Source organism: Rhineura floridana, chromosome 3 (genome assembly GCF_030035675.1).
Source record: "Rhineura floridana isolate rRhiFlo1 chromosome 3, rRhiFlo1.hap2, whole genome shotgun sequence".
Taxonomy (NCBI): domain Eukaryota; kingdom Metazoa; phylum Chordata; class Lepidosauria; order Squamata; family Rhineuridae; genus Rhineura; species Rhineura floridana.
This window is the reverse complement of record NC_084482.1, coordinates 9,899,378-9,919,106: the sequence shown is the minus strand read 5'-3', so window position 1 is coordinate 9,919,106 and position 19,729 is coordinate 9,899,378. Positions and strand designations below refer to the sequence as shown.

At 43.1% G+C, this 19,729-nt stretch overlaps 1 protein-coding gene and 1 pseudogene across 1 annotated transcript; both read right to left on the bottom strand.

Annotated features, from left to right (window-relative positions):
• Positions 1 to 4,113: 4,113 nt before the first annotated feature.
• LOC133382054 (olfactory receptor 1-like) lies at positions 4,114 to 5,793 on the bottom strand (annotated as a pseudogene).
• A 799-nt stretch (positions 5,794 to 6,592) lies between these two features.
• LOC133379313 (olfactory receptor 1D2-like) lies at positions 6,593 to 7,572 on the bottom strand. Its single transcript, XM_061614341.1, is given in 2 exon segments — positions 6,593 to 7,278; positions 7,281 to 7,572. Coding segments are annotated over 2 exon segments (978 nt in total).
• Positions 7,573 to 19,729: the final 12,157 nt, after the last annotated feature.

Here is a 19,729-nt window from a genome sequence, read left to right as displayed (position 1 = left end):
ACCATACCTCTGCTGGAACTGAATAGCTTTGGTGCCAGCACTGGGAACATATCCCTTCATTGCAGAAGAAGACAAGGATGATCCTTCCTATGCTTGTACCACAGTTCATAAAACAGGGCCTTGTGGAGCCATTCCTCGACTGAAGCAAAAGTGCATAAGCAACTGTGGAGAGAGAGGAGTATATGTGTTTTAAAGGCAAAGTGAATACCAGCAATCTGGGTTGTTGATCCCCAAGGAGAGAAGCAGCAGCAGGAGGTGGTTCTGCAGGGAACTTGTTAAGCAAAGATGGGGGCCGTTCTGCTGATTTGGGGGGATGAAGGTCCCAGACCAATCGTGCAGTCAACAGGAGCTGTTTTATCACAACCCTTTCATGATCTGGTTGGAGAAAGCATTCAAGCCAAGGAGCAACTGTTCCATACTTTTGCTGTGATGGGCTGCCCAATAGAAATGTTAAACCCCAAGATGAGATTTATTTTTAAGCTAATGGACTCAGCCACTTTTCATCAAATAAAATGAATATGCAGCAGGTTCGGCTACTGCTGAAATGAAGATTCACATGTCATTCTAAATTGATTAGTTAAATTATGAATGTGAGATTTTGAATTTGGAATTCGAATGTGCATTCTGAGTGCAAAATATTACCACAAACTTCATATAGTCCACATCTCTCATTAAATATTGCCAATATTTGGTATCATTGCATGCCAACTATCTAACTCTGCCAAAGAGGAAAGACTGTAGGTCAGCCCTAGAGCATCTTATTTGCATCCAGAAAGTCCCAGGTTCAATCCCTGGCATCTCCAGAGGCTGGGAAAGAGTCCTGTCTAAAATACAGCAAAGGTGCTGCCAGTCAATGTAGACAGTACTGGACTAGATGAGACCATGTTCTGACTTGATATAAGGCAGCTTCCCACTCAAGTCAAATATCATAAGCTGTCAATTAGGCATACAAAATATATGGCAAATCTTCAGCAAATCTTTAAGTATTTAGAGAATAGTCAGGTTTTCACGCAACAACATGCTGCCTTCCAAAGCTCATGCTGCTACTGCTTCAGTTGTCATATCTGCTAAAATTCAAACAGTCATAGGGGCATGTATTTCTAAACTGGTTTTGAATGTGATCTTTTGAATGTAGAATTCAAATGTGCATTCTGAATGCAAAATATTACCACCCACTTCATATAAACATGATTGTATTGGCACCTCTCTAGGAGTACCTCTGACTTCACTCTTAGTGAGATGATATGCACCCCTAAATTGGAACTAGGGATTTACAAACATGCCATAATTTGTTTGAAAATTTATTCACACTTTTATCTGTTATTTTCTGTTCCGCTGCAATTGGTTTGTTTTACACAAATCTTTCTTCCATTTCATCATCTGATTATGCAGAAATGTATTGTTATGAGTTTTGGGGGGGTTGGAATGGATGAAGCCCCAAGACAAAGGGCCATGTGGGCAACTGCATAGTTTGGGGGTGGGGGTTATGCATATGGGACTGTGTACTGATTTGCTGTAGGAATTCTCCTGATGGTGTTACTATTGCCTTTTGAAATGCTGTTGATTTGTGCTTTTGCATGCTGTGGGGATATGAGCTGTTTAATGATTTTTTTAGAAATTATGTTGATAGGTTTTTGCAAAAAGGTTTTAATGTTTAAGATTTACTATTCTGTGCCTGTTAGATTGTGGGTGTGTGTACAACTGTTTGGGGGAGCTCCAAGAAAGAAGAGGAAGCCTAGAGAGTAATTAATTGAAAAAGTGCTGTAAGGGAATGGACTGTTTTTGTACTTGTGTGGAAATGAGACTGTAATATGACTATGCTTTTAATGATGTATATTGCAATGTCTTACTAATCTGTACCTGTTATCTCTTTGCAGGAAAAGCTGTTATTCTGTTGTTTGTTTGCAGGTCTGGGACAGACCTTTTTCAGAGAAGGGGGTAGTGTTATGAGTTTGGGGGGGTTGGAATGGATGATCCCTGTGAGTCCCCTTTTCAGCCTCTGATTCAGAATTCTGTGCCTTGGAATGAGGACCTCACTCTGTTGGTCAGATGAGTCTCTCCTTTGTTAAGTTAATAGAGTGGCCAGGTAGTTAATGGGCCTATAAGGTGCCCAGCAACTGATGAATGAGCCAGGAAGATCCTTTTGTCATTGAAACTCTTCAGGAGAGCCTCTCCCCCACTCCTGAAGCCTAGGAGAGGTTTGTGTTTTTAGTTGTGTCTAGAGAGAATGCCTAGAGACTGGAGGAAGGCAGTCTCATGGCTATAGGATGCCTCCTGTAACACTGATGGAAAAGCTGGATATTGGACTGCTGATGCCTTGAACCCCCTCCATCTTAAGCTCAGGTTGGAATGTTTCTAAATAAACAAACCATATTTCATAAAGACACCGCAGTCTCCGCTGACCTTCTTCCCGGAAACCAAACCCTGGAGGAGTGCAGGGACCCCTGAGGTCTCACCTCTCGGAGATTGGGGAGGCGCACAACAGTATTTTTAATATATCATAGCACACAATAGATGTGCTTCACTCAGCCATCAACAGATATTTACAAATCAGTTACCTCCCCTGAGTGTTCCCTTTCTTAATGAATTTCCAGAGGGGTAGCCCTGTTAGTCTTTTGCAACAAAAACAATAAAAAGTCTTGTGGCACCTTAAAAACAAAGTCAATGAAGTGGCTAATCGCCCATCACAAAGTTATCTATGACTGCAATCCTAGCTGTGTCTATTTAGAAGTTCCATTGAATTCAGTGAGTTTACCAGATAAGTGGAGTTGCAGTCTACATCACTACCTTGATTTCATCATTCAGTATAAATTTGTCATCCTCTCATTTCCCTCACTCAGGCATCAGGGAGGGAGGACGGGAATAGGGCAAGAACACTTTTTAAAACAAGACTTTAAAACAAAGATTTAGGGGATGGATGGTAAAAAAAATAAACAGTCAAATCTATTTGGTTCTCCGCACTTTGACAAAGAAGCTTGGGTTTTAACTGAGGAGCACAGATAAAGTGCACAGGTAACAAAAATACCACTTCTTTCCATGTGAAAAGAACAATGATGAATGATGTATTTCATTGGTTTTTAAAATTCACAATAGGCAGTGGATTAAGGCTGCATCCCTGTGTACATGGGAGTAAGCCAGAGAATTCCCAGAGCACCTGGGATTTTATTCTGAATAGACATGGTTGGGATTGCACCTTCTGTGTATATAGGCTGCCTCTAGCAACAAACATCTTATACACATACAAAAATCTTCAGGGGGGGGGAAGAAGAGCAATGAGCCTACTGTCAAGCAGCGGTAATTATGAGTCAATTAATATGTAAATAATGTCTATTGCAAAGCAATTTATTTATCTATTTATATATAATGTGCACATTGTAGAGAACTATGGTCAAGTTACCAGATTTTGACCAAATATCAGGAGAAATTTCCTAACTGTTAGAGTGGCATAACAATGGAACCAATTACCTAGGGAGGTGGTGGGCTCTCCAACACTGGAGGCCTTCAGGAGACAGCTGGACAGCCACCTGTTGGGCATGCTTTAAGTTCGATTCCAACATTGAGCAGGGGTTGGATTTGATGGCCTTATAGGTTCTATGATTCTATTATTCTAGGAATGCATTCATAGCAAGAGTCTGTACTGTGATGGGGTCAAACAGGCTGATGAAAGGAAATCTTCTGTTTGCAATTGATTCCTCCAATATCCCTAACTGGAACGGATTCTAAATTGATATATGTCCCATTTGCACATTATGCACATGAAGGAGGAATCTCCACACAGAGAGGGGGCAGTTTGGTCACCCCACTGGCTCTGACTCCAACACCCACACACTGAGCATGATCTGCATATGAAAAGTCTATGCATGTATGATATTTATTACACTTATGTCCCACCTATCTTCCAAGGAGCTTAAGGTGGCATTCATTGTTCTCCCCATTTTATCCTCACAACAAGCCTGTGAGGTAGGTTAGGTTGGGACAAAGTGACTGGTCCAAGATCACCCAGTGAGCTTCATGGCTGAGGTGGGATTTGAACCCTGCTCTCCCAAGTCCTACTCCAACATTCTAACTACTACTACTCCACACTGGCTCTCTTCATGACTGACACTCTAACCACTACTCACATAGGCCATAGAACAAGGCCACTGTGGTGAGGTGGGCGCTGCACATGGAGAAGGCTTTGTACTTTCCGGAACTTGATGGGATCTTCAAAACTCTGGATACACTGAAGACGTAGGAGAGGAGGGTGAGCAGGAAGGGTCCAAGGAGAGCTGTGGTACCTTCACTGACAAACAGTATTTCCACAGCCGAAGTGTCTGAGCAGGAGAGCTTGAGTAAAGGGTGGAGGTTGCAGGAGTAATGGGGGATTTCTCAGGATGCACATAAGGAATAATCAGATACCAAAAGAACATACAACAGGGAGTGAGCATCAGCCAGGAGCCAGCAGCCAACAGCAGGCAATGCTTATAGCTCATGACATGGTGTAACATAGTGGGAAGCAGATGGCTACATAGCGGTCGTACACCATGGACACCAAGAGGAAGTTATCAGTCATGGAAAAGACCACAAAGAAATGCAACTGGGTCAGACAGCCACTCTAGAATATGGTGTTCTTCTGGGACACCAGGATCTGCAGTATCCTGGGCATGGTGGTGGAACTAAATCCTATGTCTGCTAAGGACAGGTGGCTGAGGAAGAAGTACATGAGGGCATGGAAGAAGCTGCTGTTGGAGATGATCAGCAAGAAGATCAAGAGGTTCCCCAGCAGGCCAAGGAAGTACATAGAAAGGAAAGTGGAAATGAGGAGTCCCTGGAAGTCTGGAGAAGAGGGGAGACCCAGGAGGATGAATCCAGCAAAGTTGGTTTGGTTCTCTGTCCCCTTTTACATGGCTCAGCTGAGAATGACAATCAGGTGGATGGAAACACATTATTCTATACACCTTACTCCTGTGTTTCATCTAGATACAAATATGGTAATTCAGAAGAAGTACATTGGGACATGTTTGCTAAGAGTAATTTCAGCTCTTGTACACAACCAAAGAGTTTTCTGTTCCATCAAGAAATGCTACTCATATTATTATACAGTGCAAAGAATCAAGGCAGAAATCTTTCCAAATTTCCTCCTTAGAGAGGAGAAGGCTTGTAATGGGGAAGATGCCTGTGGGGCATTTGGTACCCTGCTTCAGTTTTCCCGAGGGTCACTAGGGATCAGGGTCAATTGGATCATACCCTAATTATGGTTAGGCTTGTATTATTTTCCTGACAGTTTCACTCCTGAATCTCCCAATTTTAAACCCCTACATTGGAATTCTGGTAGTTTGGGACATATTTTGAACATGAAGGCTTGCACAGATCTCTCTTAATAGGCGGGGAAAGCAGGCTTGTCTGGACTGGACCCAGAGAAGAACGTGCATCTGTGCCCACTGGGAAGTTCTGCCTCTGCAACCATTGCTAAAGGGTGACACAGGAGCTCCTCTCCTTTTCAGGTTCAAATGCCTTTCAGTTACTTGATCATTAGAAAAACCAGTCCAAGAAATCTTGAAAGTCTGACAGCCAATGTCAAAAATGATACAAAAACAACATGCAATTAATCATTAAGCATACGGCTACAGAAAGACCATCTGTCTTAATATTATCTACTCCAGGGATGGGGAACATAAGAGCCTGCTGAATCAGAGCAACCATCTAGTCCAGCATCTTGTTCTTACCATGGTCAACCAGGTGCCTCTGGGAAGTCCAAAAGCACAAGAGCACGTTACCTACTTCCAATTCCCAGGAACTGCCATTCAGAGGCATATTGCCTTTGACTGTGGAGGTAGAACACAGCAATTGTAACTAGTAGCCATTGACAGCCTTATCCTCCATGTCTTTGATCTTCTTTTAAAGCCATCCAAGCTGGTGTCCTTGTGGGAGCAATCTCCATAATTTAACTATGTGCTATGGGAAGGAGTACTTTCTTTTGTCTGTCCTGAATCTTCCAACATTCACCTTGTCCCCTGGTTTTAGTATTATGAAAGAGGGAGAAAACATTTTCTCTGCCCACTTTCTCCATGCCATGCATAATTTCATATACTTGTATCATGTCTCTCACACTCAGATACAAAATTGGGAAAATGTGGAAGGCTGGGTATAAATTCTAAAAATAAATTGCAATAAATCCATTCTGGCAATTGTGCAGAGGGAGAAACCACAGGATGCCTAGTTTCAGGCTTCTCAGAATAGTGGAAAACTGTGAGGGTAGGGGGGGTGCAGACAGATACTCAAATGGCCAGTACTAGTCTTGAAAGAGCATCAGATCCCCCACCCCCAAAGCAACAGCATCCCCTTGCAGCCCTCCAAGGCTGCTCCCTGCCAACCTGCCAACAACAGTCAACATTCTCTTTCTCTGAGCAGATGCAAACTGAAAAATTCTTTTTGATGTAGACTGTATCAACATGTAATGATGAATTAATTTATTTAGTGTTAATTCATCTGGAGCAAACAGTGTGATTTTATGTATGTGGTGAATGGCTCAACACCTAGAGAAAACTTGGTGTCTTCCTATTGATTGCCATGCCTATGGCCATGCTTATTGGTTTTCCAAATTGGCACAGGGCTAATTCTGTGATCATCTCATATCCCCTATGCCTCTCCCCCTCTGAAACCAAATCTTCAGTAGCCTCCTCATTGCCCCATGCATCTCACCATTCCTCAAGCTATATATGAAAGGATTGAGCATAGGAGTGACCACAGTGTAGAGTATAGATGCTACTTTCAATCTGGAGCCAGAGTAGGTGGACGATGGGCGGATGTAGGTGCCTATCAGAGTGCCATAGAACAAGGCCACTGTGGTGAGGTGGGCGCTGCACGTGGAGAAGGCCTTGTACTTCCTGGAAGTTGAAGGGACCTTCCAAACCTTGGCTACAATGAAGATGTAAGAGAGGAGGATAAGCAGGAGGGGTCCAATCATGGTTGCAGTACCTTCAATCATGAGCAATGTTTCAGCAGATGAGGTGTCTGAGCATGAGAGCTTAAGTAACGGGTAGATGTCGCAGAAGAAATGGAGGATTTCCTGGGAGCCACAAAAGGACAATTTAGATACTGTAAATACATACAGTAGGCCCTGGAAAAAAGACAGGAGCCATGACCCAGCAGCCAACAGCAGACAGCGCTTGTAGCTCATGATTGTAGTGTAGTGTAGAGGACAGCAGATGGCCACGTAACGGTCATATGCCATGGAGGCGAGGAGGAAGTTATCAGTGGTACAAAAGACCACAAAGAAATACATCTGAGTCAAGCACCACTGTAGGATATGGTGTTCGACCGGGACACCAGGATCTGTAGCATCTTGGGCACAGCGTTGGAGCTAAATCCTATGTCAGCTAAGGACAGGTGGCTGAGGAAGAAGTACATGGGGGCATAGAACAGACAGCTGTTGCAGAAGATCATCAAGATGATCAAAAGGTTCCCCACAAGGCTAAGTAGATACATACAGAGGAAAATGAGGAAGAGGAGTCCCCGGAACTCTGGTGAGGAAGAGAGACCCAGGAGGGTGAATCCAGTGAAGCTGGTTTCATTTTCTTGCTCCTTTTCCATGGCTTTGCTGAGAATGAGAAGAAAAGAAATGGAATAACATTCATGTTTACACCCCATTCTGTCCTTCATCTAATGTAATAATAAATCAATCTAGTTTCAAAGACGATAGATTGGGGGGGAAATGGGAAATGAGAACCAACATAATGTCATTAATGGGACAAATTGTGCATCCTCTCTCCAAATTTGATCACCACGGAAGGAAGGAGACTGGCCAAATTCTACACAGATGCCCAACTTCAGCTTTTACAACAATTATTCTACGTGAGATTATGGGCTACTATCCTTTTTATGGTTATAGGTTTGGATATAACATGACAAGAAAGAGTCTTGTGTTATCGTAAAAATTAACACATTTATTGTGGCATAACCATTCATAGAGATCATTGGATGCAGGAAGTGGAACAAAGATGGGCTCTGTGTGCATGCATTCATGTACACATGTGTGTATGTGTGTATATAGATAGATAGATAGATATAGATATAGATATAGATATAGATATAGATATAGATATAGATATAGATATAGATATAGATAGATAGATAGATAGATAGATAGATAGATAGATAGATAGATAGATAGATAGATAGATAGATAGATAGATATAGATATAGATATAGATATAGATATAGATATAGATAGATATAGATATAGATATAGATATTCATAGCCTAGATCAGTCCTATTGAGAGAAGGGGACCATTTTGTAAGATGGGATTTACAAGTGAATAAACACAAACTGAAATCAGAGAGACTATAGATGAGTCAATCTACTGAAATAAACAAGATTCATCCACAAGAAGTTAGTAAACTCATAGATGAGTCCAAATACATACAGCCATTGTGAAGCACAATGTGCATGTGAGATTGCTATTGTTTGTCGGAAAACATGTCTAAGCCATGATCAAGGCCAGATGAAGTTGTGTCAAATTTGCAATTCAGCTCAGTGTTGTGACAGTTTCGCTTCCTTAAATCCCTTGAAATCCAGTTAGGGTCTACCTATGGTTTGTCTTCAACCAACTCAGAGTAGACCTGCGGAAATTAATATACTGAAATTAGTCACATCTGTTTTGAGTAGGACTAGTATTGAATACCATCCTATGTGTTGTGTTACATTAATCACACTTTTAAGCTGGAGACTTTTATTTTGAAGGAAAAGCACAGCTGCACAGTGACCCCCCCACATCTGGAACATGCTCCTGCTACAGATAAGAACATAAGAAGAGCTCAGCTGGATCCAACCAGTCCAATCTAGTCCAGAACCCTGTTTCCTACAGTAACCAACCAGATGCCTCCCAGAAGCCCACAGGGCAGAACGTGAACACAATAACCCCCTTTCACTGTTGTTCCTCTAGCAAATAACATTCAGAGGCATGCTCCTTCTGATCCTGGAGGTAGCATATACACATTGTGACTAGTAGCCATTGATAGCCTTATCCTCTATGAATTTCTCTTATCCCCTTTTAAAGCTGTCTACAAACCATCACCACATCTTTATTGTGGAAGTGAATTCCATAATTTAATCATGCGTTGCACATAGATATATTTCTCTTGTCTGTTCTGAATCTCCCACCATTCACCTTCATTGGATCACCCCAACCCCTAGGTTTATGATTGAAAGAGGGAGAAAAATATCTTTCTGCCCACTTTCTTCCACAACAACCACCTCAATCATGTCCTCCCCTTACTTGTTTTTTTCCTTTCTTTCTAAACTGAACAATCTCAAACATTATAATCTTTCCTCCTAGGGTAACTGATTTAGCCTCTTGATCACTTTAGTTGCCCTTTTCTACTACTTATTTGTTTATTAAATTTGTCTGCCACTTTTCCATATAAATATGCTCAAAACAGCTCACAATAGAACAAAAATGCAAATCAATACATTATTCCAATAACAATCAAACACAAAATCATTTGAGAACATAACCATCCAACAAATAACTCACTTCAATTATATGAACATTATGATGTGAAGTCATCATAAAGCAAACAATCAGTTAAGTATATCCATTAAAGAAAAATGTAATAAAACATTCCAACGCAGTCTCATGTCAACAATAATATAGCCAGCATGGCGGTGCTATTCCAAATGGTACAAAAACGAATGAAGTGAATAACAATTTTCATAGAGGTTAAACAATTTTAAGTGCACACAGTTACTAGCAGCTTGATCATATATTTTGAAATACATCACAATTAATAAATCTAAAATAAATCCTATAAAGTGCACAAAGAATTTACAGTGGTGACACGTTAAAAGTGCACACATTTCATAGCAGCTTGATCATATTAACTTCTAAAAAAAAAGCAACTCTTCATCAGTCCTTGCAGGAGTCACTCTTCTGCCAATGGTAGATTGCCGACTTGGATCACCATCTTTATCCTGGACACTTGCCCCAGATTCCCATTAAAGTAATCAGATAGCTACAAAAATGTAGAGTGCATATCTGAAACCAACCAACCTTTCACACGTGGAGGTCCCACCAAACACTCCTCCTTTCTAGCTGTCACCAAGACAGGGGGATCCATAAAAAATTCAGGTAAGAGTGCCCACCAGCATTCTCCCAAGGTGTGATCCTCTTATGTGCTGCCCCACCGTCCACAGAAGTACTTCCTTTTAATCCCTGACACAAATGAAGTGCCCAGAGTTGGCTTGGGTGTTACTGGTCAGGAAATCAAGGGGATAATGTCGCTTCCCTTCACCCGCACTCTTGAACTACCAGAAGAGTTCTCACTGCGTTTTAAGTGTGACTAGTCCTCAGCAGGGCGGATGTTCCAGGAGAAAAGAATTCAGACAGGGACCGTCTCTGCTGAGTTTGAGATACCTGGTTAAAACTGCTCAGTGCAGGAATCCAATTCAAAGCTTACCTGACAGGTGTCTGTCCAGCTGCCTCTTGAATGCCTCCAGTGTTAGAGAGCCCACCACCTCCCTAGGTAACTTGGTTCCATTGTCATACCACTCTAACAGATAGGAAGTTTTTCCTGATGTTCAGGCAAAATCTGACTTCCTGTAACTTGAGTCCATTATTCCATATCCTGCACTTTCAGGAACACATTCTAGATCTAGGCTCTGTGCAGCTGCTTTTTCTTCCCTGAAATAAAAGTGGGCAGTTTATGCACACTTATTTAAAAGCACGAATAACATAATGTGTGATTTGGCCTAGAGACAATGGCAACTTGACACAAAACGACATCACTTAACCACTCAAGAGGGATATTCTCAGAGCCTGGAAAAGTTACTTTTTTGAACTACAACTCCCATCAGCCCAATCCAGTGGCCATGCTGGCTGAGGCTGATGGGAGTTGTAGTTCAAAAAAGTAACTTTTCCAAGCTCTGGATATTCTCGCATCCTGAAAACGGTATTTAGGAAAAATTTCAGGCAGTATGAAAAGACATTCCAGGGACAATCCAGGTGAAAGATTTTTCATGTATCAATGAATGAAAAATCCAGTAGTTTCTAAAATAAGGTTCCTGGTTCTACCCTGTTCCTTTTGAAGCTGTCTAGCATGGATAGGAAACCTGTGGCCCTTCCAAATGTTGTTGGACTCCAGCTCCCATCGGCCCCAGCCAGCATGGCCAATAGTAAGAGATGATGGGAGTCCTGCAACATCTGGAGAGCAGCAGGTTCTCCATCCCTGCTGCCTGTAACTTCAAGGTTTATACCAACAAGCATTACTTGAAAACATCTCAGAACATTACTTACAAGATTCTTCAGACTCACCTTGTGGAACCTCAGCCGTTTAACAAAGCCAGCCTGGGACAGGCCCTGAATGATAAAATGAATGGAAGTGGTCAAAATCTTTTGTGTTTTCCCATCTGAGGAAAAGCAATTAGAAACTGTGCAGCTCACTTGAGGCCATGATCAGGATAGAAGAGAACCTTTAAATTTCAACATGAAATTAATGAGCATACGGAAAGCAGGAATTCCAATGGGAAAATAAGTTAGAGGACTGCATAGAAATACAGGCGAGATGAGAAAATAATCAGTGGTCTGCTTTGGGGGCATCATTTTCCTTACTTGCTGAAGGACCTGCCAAATAGTAATGAAGATCCCATCTATGCTTGCATAGCTGAAAGGGCAAGGAGAGCTGGCATACCTGAACATTAGTTTCACTGAAGTAAAAGTGCCCAGGCAACAACAGAGTAGAACATATAAATGTTATATCAAGGTGGAGAGAATTTCAGTAGTGTGGGGCATGGGTTGTGGTTGCCAAGGGCAGAAGCAGCAGGAGTACATGGTTCCATAGGGAACTTGTTAATCAAAAATATAATGCCATCCTGCAGGTTCTGTGATATTGAAATCCCCAGACACACTAGACAGCCAACAGGAGGTTTTCCAGCCAAACATGAACTCACTCTTCCAGTTTAATGGAAGCTAACATTCTATCTGTTTTTGTGATGTTTTAAAGTGTTTTAGTGCTTTTGTTTGCTGCCCTGGGCTCCTACTGGGAGAAAGGGGGGGATATAAATGGAATAAATAAATAATAATAGTAGTAACTTGTGCCAGGGAGTCTCCAATTTTGGGAGGCAGGGGCAGACGCACACTTCGCAATATGAGGAACTGTTGTGAGCACGACAGAATACCCATTTCACAGAAGAAACACTGGTAAAACTCAGAACATCCCCCCCAAAGAAATTGCCCCCCACTAAAATAAACACAGACAAATAAAAAAGCAGGCAACAACCTCCCCCACCTCACTCAAAGAAACAAGCAATGCTCCAATACCAATACCAATTTTAAAAACCCTACTTTTAAAAAAATACAATAAAATTAGGAGGGACTGGTGGTCTTGGTCTGAGGCAGAGCAGCATATGGTGCCCCCACCCCAAGTCCCAGTGCCTAGCGCCCAAGGCTGAGCAACCTAAGCCACTTGAGGCAGAAAATCCCACAAGAGCCTCTCCCTGGCAGTAAAAATACAATAACAACTCACAGTTGCCCTCTCATGACATTCAAGATCAGCTTCCTGAGGTGGTCACCTCACTCTTCTTAGTGTTGGAAGTAAAGCACCAATGCTTGTAACAAACAACCTGAATCAGTGGGGGGCGATAGCCAGAAAGGCAACCTCTTCTTCCCTTGCTGATTTCTTCTTTAATCAGCTACTTGATATGTATAGACCACTTTTCTCAAGCTTTACTTTCTTCCTCATTCATCTTGTTAGATAGATAGTGTGTGGGAGTGCTAGCTTCATGACTCCATGGTCACATGTATGCCTGTCCCAGAATGGCTTTATTTCCCAGAAGTAATAAAACTTAGGTTGGGGTTGGCTTGATGGTTCCCCATGCAGGCTGGTGGCTTAATGTCAGTGGGGCAGGGAATCTGCCAGTACCTTGGACACTCCTTGAAAGTTCAGACTAAAACCCAGAGCAGATTTATTGCCCCACTGACACGGGAGCAAACAGATTCCACTGGTGATTCCCAAAGGAGGGCCACCCCTTCCTGGACTGGCCTTGTGGTTGTGCTCCATGCCACCTGTCCCATGGGAGTGTTTGGGGGATGTTCTGGGCTGCAGCCAGATTTCTGTTTGGGAGTCTAGCTTGTGGGAGAAATGTTAGTGATAGCAGTATTTCCTTCCCTAGGTTGGTTTGCTCCCCTCCCCCCATGTGGTGTTTCCCTATGCCATGTGCCCAATGGTTGTGCTCAGTGATCACAACAGTGCAAAGTGCTATGGTGTTATGGTGCCCCAGAGCACAATTCTTGCATGAGAAGCAGGTCTGGCCCTAGGATAAATAGCACCCTGGGTGAGGAGACCATTTGGGGGGTTTCCCTCCCCCTCATGGTCAGCTTTGCAGGGCTACCTAGAGGGCTTGGTGCAGGTGTGAAGTTGGGTACCCTGTTGCCCCCTACAAGGAACCAAGCATGTGTGTACAAAGCTGGGAGTCACATGCAATAATTATTGCATGCATGGACTACATGTGAGAATTATCATCTGCACCTTCTCCTTGCCCTGGGATCAAGCAGTATGATAGATGTGCTTTATTTTTTCTTACATGGGGGTAATAGAATAGGGAACAAGTTGCGCTTCTCCTGAGTATCTCCTCCAAATTCCAAACCCTTTCTGGCACAACTTCTTTCTGCTTCCTGGTTCAGTCCCACAGGTCTTCTGGTTGTGGCCTGCTGCTGGCCTTTTCCACTACTCATAGAGGAAGTATTCCTCCCTTAAGTCCTGGCCTCACACCACATCAATTTCTTTTCCTGTGGTAAACCACAGAGAATTACTCTCCAGTGTCACCCTGCATGGAAATATTAGGTGGTGTTCATTCACTTACTATTTGAATTCTTTCCCCAGTAGGACTGGAGGTCTTTCTGTTACAAGAAAAGACTGCCTGCTCTGCCACAGAATGCTTCCTTAAAACCTTCCCTGTTCCTTCTCTCCTTACAATAAACTTGGTAACCAGGCCTCCCTGGCCAACTTTATCTCTATTGCTGCCCAGACATAAAGATTTTACCTTACCATGATTGGTTTAGACTCGCTTACACTTAACTGCAGGCCTAGCTAATAAGCAGTACTGTCCCTTCCAGTGTCCCAAGGATACATTTTACAGCCAACTTAAGCCTCAAATTATCATATATTCTGTTTCATACACAACTATGTAAAATATTTACTTCATCACGGTCGGAGAAGGCAATAATTCACAATTATATGTCGAGTTCAGTCTTATCTTACACTCTAATATACTATTTCCTCTTTTTCTGAAAACTTTTCAAAAAAAATACCAAGAATTCTGTTGAGCGATATGACAGGGTCACACCAGGGGCCAATGGTATGCACAGGAACTAAGACATGGGGATCCATTCTTTGTGGGGACTTGGGCAAATTGCCCCCCCCCAATCTGGGCAGCCCTGCAGCTTTGCAGTTACCAAGTTGTATGGCTTATGCAGGATTGCAAAACATAGCAGTGTAACAGCCCCTGCTACTCCTAGGCTTTTCCCCATCAATGCCTATGAAAAGGGCTCAGAGCAAGCTACCTCTTATTTGCTGCTCTGCTTCCAGTACACCCCTGCTCCAGCTCTAAGATCCCAGTGAAATCTCTATCATGTGGTGTGAGTGGTGGGGGTGGCTCTCAAAGGGTGACTCTTATGAACTTGCAGGCTTATATTCTTTATTATATTCAGCACACACACAAAATGGCTCCTGCTGCAAGCTCTCCTCCCTGAGCTCCAAAACTCCCTCCTTAGCTACAAGACATAGGCCCTTTGTTGGAGTGGTAGAACTAGTCTTAAAGGGACAATGATACCATATACTACAGTCTCCCGGGCTGTATCTGTAGTATCATCATCATCATCATCATCAATCTTCTTCTTCCCTAGCAACTGCCTTGTATGCGAACCAGTTTTGTAGCACAAGCGAGGTTGATACCACCTACTACAGTGGGGTTTATGTAAGTGTCTTGACTAGCGTATCTGTGAAAATGTCTTCTAAAAGCTGTCTGGGGCTAAGAACAGAAAAGGCAAAGCACAGCAACAGGGCCAGGTGGCAGGTAGTATGAAGAAGTTCCTTCAGCCTATTGAAGCAGTGGGTTCTTCGTGCATTGACAGTGTGAATATGGGAGCGTGAATGCTCAATGAGAACAGAGTAGACAATCCCATTTCCATTAAGGAAAAGATGGTGAGAGCTCTGCCTCCAATGAGAGCCCTGCTGAAATAGCAAAAGACAGTCACAAAGCTCAGCTTGGCACCCCAAGCAACCACCAGGGATGGGAGAGAATATCCACTAAATTGTACTTGGCACTGGATTCCAGGTGAATTCAGTAGCTCGCCATCCTTTGGGAGCATCATCTATTTCTTGCTGCGGGCCACGGCTGTAATCAGCATGGGTTTTGCAGATGCAAATTGGCAAGAATTTATTCTTTCGAACTTTCCCTCCCATTTTACACTGAGTTATTGTTGTAATCACAGCAGGTACATTTGTAACTGCAGTTATGATGAAGGTTCTCCCGCCACCAAAAAACCACGCAGAACACTGTGATGATTCACGTAAGCTACCTAAAAATTATGCAATGTTTTTCGCACCGCCAAAAGAACAAGGGTAACACTATGATCATTCACATACACTACCTAAAAATTACACAATGTTTTTCCAGCCGCTAAAAAATCACATCAAATACTGTCATCATTTACATAAGTATCTATGTTGATAACTACAAAACTTTGGCCACCCCCAAAAAAACCACTGTGGATTGAATCACCCCAAAACGCACACAGCAGATCAAATTGGCAAGTGTGAGACTAAGCGGGAACAAAAAAGGGCGGATTGGGATCAAACAATGGACTATCGGAATGCAAGCGGATCAGAACCATGCAGCGAACCCCATCCCTAGCGACCACCCAGCTTGCCCACCCCGAGGCCAGCCATGATGAGGAGTGCATGTGTGGCAGAGTCATGAATCATGAGAGGTGTCATGTCATTTGTGGCTAATGCATGCTGATGCCATGCAGTGGTGGCTACATGGCTCTGCTGCATCATAAGAACATAAGAACATAAGAAGAGCCTGCTGGATCAGGCCAGTGGCCCATCTAGTCCAGCATCCTGTTCTCACAGTGGCCAACCAGGTGCCTGGGGAAAGCCCACAAGCAGGACCCGAGTGCAAGAACACTCTCCCCTCCTGAGGCTTCCGGCAACTGGTTTTCAGAAGCATGCTGCCTCTGACTAGGGTGGCACAGCACAGCCATCACGGCTAGTAGCCATTGATAGCCCTGTACTCCATGAATTTGTCAAATCTTTTAAAGCCGTCCAAGCTGGTGGCCATTACTGCATCTTGTGGGAGCAAATTCCATAGTTTAACTATGCGCTGAGTAAAGAAGTACTTCCTTTTGTCTGTCCTGAATCTTCCAACATTCAGCTTCTTTGAATGTCCACGAGTTCTAGCATTATGAGAGAGGGAGAAGAACTTCTCTCTATCCACTTTCTCAATGCCATGCACAATTTTATACACTTCTATCATGTCTCCTCTGACCCGCCTTTTCTCTAAACTAAAAAGCCCCAAATGCTGCAACCTTTCCTTGTAAGGGAGTCGCTCCATCCCCTTGATCATTCTGGTTGCCCTCTTCTGAACCTTTTCCAACTCTAGAATATCCTTTTTGAGATGAGGCGACCAGAACTGTACACAATATTCCAAATGCGGCCGCACCATAGATTTATACAACGGCATTATGATATCAGCTGTTTTATTTTCAATACCTTTCCTAATTATCCCTAGCATGGAATTTGCCTTTTTCACAGCTGCCGCACACTGGGTCGACATTTTCATCGTGCTGTCCACTACAACCCCGAGGTCTCTCTCCTGGTCGGTCACCGCCAGTTCAGACCCCATGAGCGTATATGTGAAATTAAGATTTTTTGCTCCAATATGCATAATTTTACACTTGTTTATATTGAATTGCATTTGCCATTTTTCTGCCCATTCACTCAGTTTGGAGAGATCTTTTTGGAGCTCTTCGCAATCCCTTTTTGTTTTAACAACCCTGAACAATTTAGTGTCATCAGCAAACTTGGCCACTTCACTGCTCACTCCTAACTCTAGGTCATTAATGAACAAGTTGAAAAGTACAGGTCCCAATACCGATCCTTGAGGGACTCCACTTTCTACAGCCCTCCATTGGGAGAACTGTCTGTTTATTCCTACTCTCTGTTTTCTGCTTCTTAACCAATTCCTTATCCACAAGAGGACCTCTCCTCTTATTCCATGACTGCTAAGCTTCCTCAGAAGCCTTTGGTGAGGTACCTTGTCAAACGCTTTTTGAAAGTCTAAGTACACTATGTCCACTGGATCACCTCGATCTATATGCTTGTTGACACTCTCAAAGAATTCTAATAGGTTACTGAGACAGGACTTTCCCTTGCAGAAGCCATGCTGGCTCTGCTTCAGCAAGGCTTGTTCTTCTATGTGCTTAGTTAATCTAGCTTTAATCATACTTTCTACCAGTTTTCCAGGGACAGAAGTTAAGCTAACTGGCCTGTAATTTCCGGGATCCCCTCTGGATCCCTTTTTGAAGATTGGCGTTACATTTGCCACTTTCCAGTCCTCAGGCACGGAGGAGGACCCAAGGGACAAGTTACATATTTTAGTTAGCAGATCAGCAATTTCACATTTGAGTTCTTTGAGAACTCTCGGGTGGATGCCATCCAGGCCTGGTGATTTGTCAGTTTTTATATTGTCCATTAAGCTTAGAACTTCCTCTGTCGTTACCACTATTTGTCTCAGTTCCTCAGAATCCCTTCCTGCAAATGTTAGTTCAGGTTCAGGGATCTGCCCTATATCTTCCACTGTGAAGACAGATGCAAAGAATTCATTTAGCTTCTCTGCAATCTCCTTATCGTTCTTTAGTACACCTTTGACTCCCTTATCATCCAAGGGTCCAATTGTCTCCCTAGATGGTCTCCTGCTTTGAATGTATTTATAGAATTTGTTGTTGTTGGTTTTTATGTTCTTAGCAATGTGCTCCTCAAATTCTTTTTTAGCATCCCTTATTGTCTTCTTGCATTTCTTTTGCCAGAGTTTGTGTTCTTTTTTATTTTCTTCATTTGGACAAGACTTCCATTTTTTGAAGGAAGACTTTTTGCCTCTAAGAGCTTCCTTGACTTTGCTCGTTAACCATGCTGGCATCTTCTTGGCCCTGGCGGTACCTTTTCTGATCTGCGGTATGCACTCCAGTTGAGCTTCTAATATAGTGTTTTTAAACAACTTCCAAGCATTTTCGAGTGATGTGACCCTCTGGACTTTGTTTTTCAGCTTTCTTTTTACCAATCCCCTCATTTTTGTGAAGTTTCCTCTTTTGAAGTCAAATGTGACCGTGTTGGATTTTCGTGGCAATTGGCCAGTTACATGTATGTTTAATTTAATAGCACTGTGGTCACTGCTCCCAATCGGTTCAACAACACTTACATCTCGCACCAGGTCCCGGTCCCCACTGAGGATTAAGTCCAGGGTTGCCATCCCTCTGGTCGGTTCCATGACCAACTGATCTAGGGAATAGTCATTTAGAATATCTAGAAACTTTGCTTCTTTGTCATGACTGGAACACATATGCAGCCAGTCTATGTCCGGGTAGTTGAAGTCACCCATTACTACCACATTTCCTAGTTTGGATGCTTCCTCAATTTCATATCTCATCTCAAGGTCTCCCTGAGCATTTTGATCAGGGGGACGATAGATCGTTCCCAGTATTAAGTCCCTCCTGGGGCACGGTATCACCACCCACAACGATTCTGTGGAGGAGTCCGCCTCCAGAGGGTGCTCTTCATCTGGCATCAACATGGGTAGGAGATGGGGTGGGTCCTGATTTTCCTGGATTGGACCCAGCCCATTGTTTCCTATAGGGTGTGTCCCCATGCATCAGCCCTTTGCCTGACATAGGTTCCGCCCATTTGAGAGGTGGTGGCCACGGTCTGAGCAGGGTTTGGACGTGAAGGTTGGTCATTCTCCCCCCACCCTTTATTATTTAGTGATATGTGCTCCATTCTTTAGTATTACCGTTTCCAGACTCCAGGGCAACTTAGAATAGTATTTTAAAAAATGAACAATAATTTTTTTTTAAAAAAATCAAAAACAAATCACCAACCCTAAAGTATCACATATAAAAACATTAGAAAAGTAAAAAATACAGAACAATGTAGAAGAGTTAAAAGCAGCTCAAATAATATTTTAAATGACCTGGGAAATGGCTCCCTCAGCCCTGTGCCTCCCAAGAGCCACCAAGATGGCATCCGTCCTGGAGCAGTTCGTCAACAGCGGCAGCCAGCTCTGGGCCCAAGGACAAATGATCCGACTTTGTGAACTGATCAACACAAGCAGAGAACTCCTAGCAAAAGTATCTGTCTCACCTGGATACAGTGCTTAGTGCCCTAGATGTTCAAGAACACTCATTAGGAGTCTTGCTGTGCTATTTGTGAAGTTTTCTAAGCCCAGCATCCTTAACTTTGAAATGTTATTCTCGCAGGTCCAGCTTTTTATCAGCACTTGTACATTCAATACACAGTGGACATTGTCTGGGATGTTATGAATGCAGTCCTGAGGGAGGTGGCCATTAGCAAAGCAGTAAAGGACTGCCTAGGGAAGTGGTGGGATCCCCTTCGCTGGATGTCTTCAAGCAGAGGCTGGACAGCTATCTGCAGGAGATGCTCTAGCTGTGGATTTCCTGCTGTGAGCAGGGGGTTGGA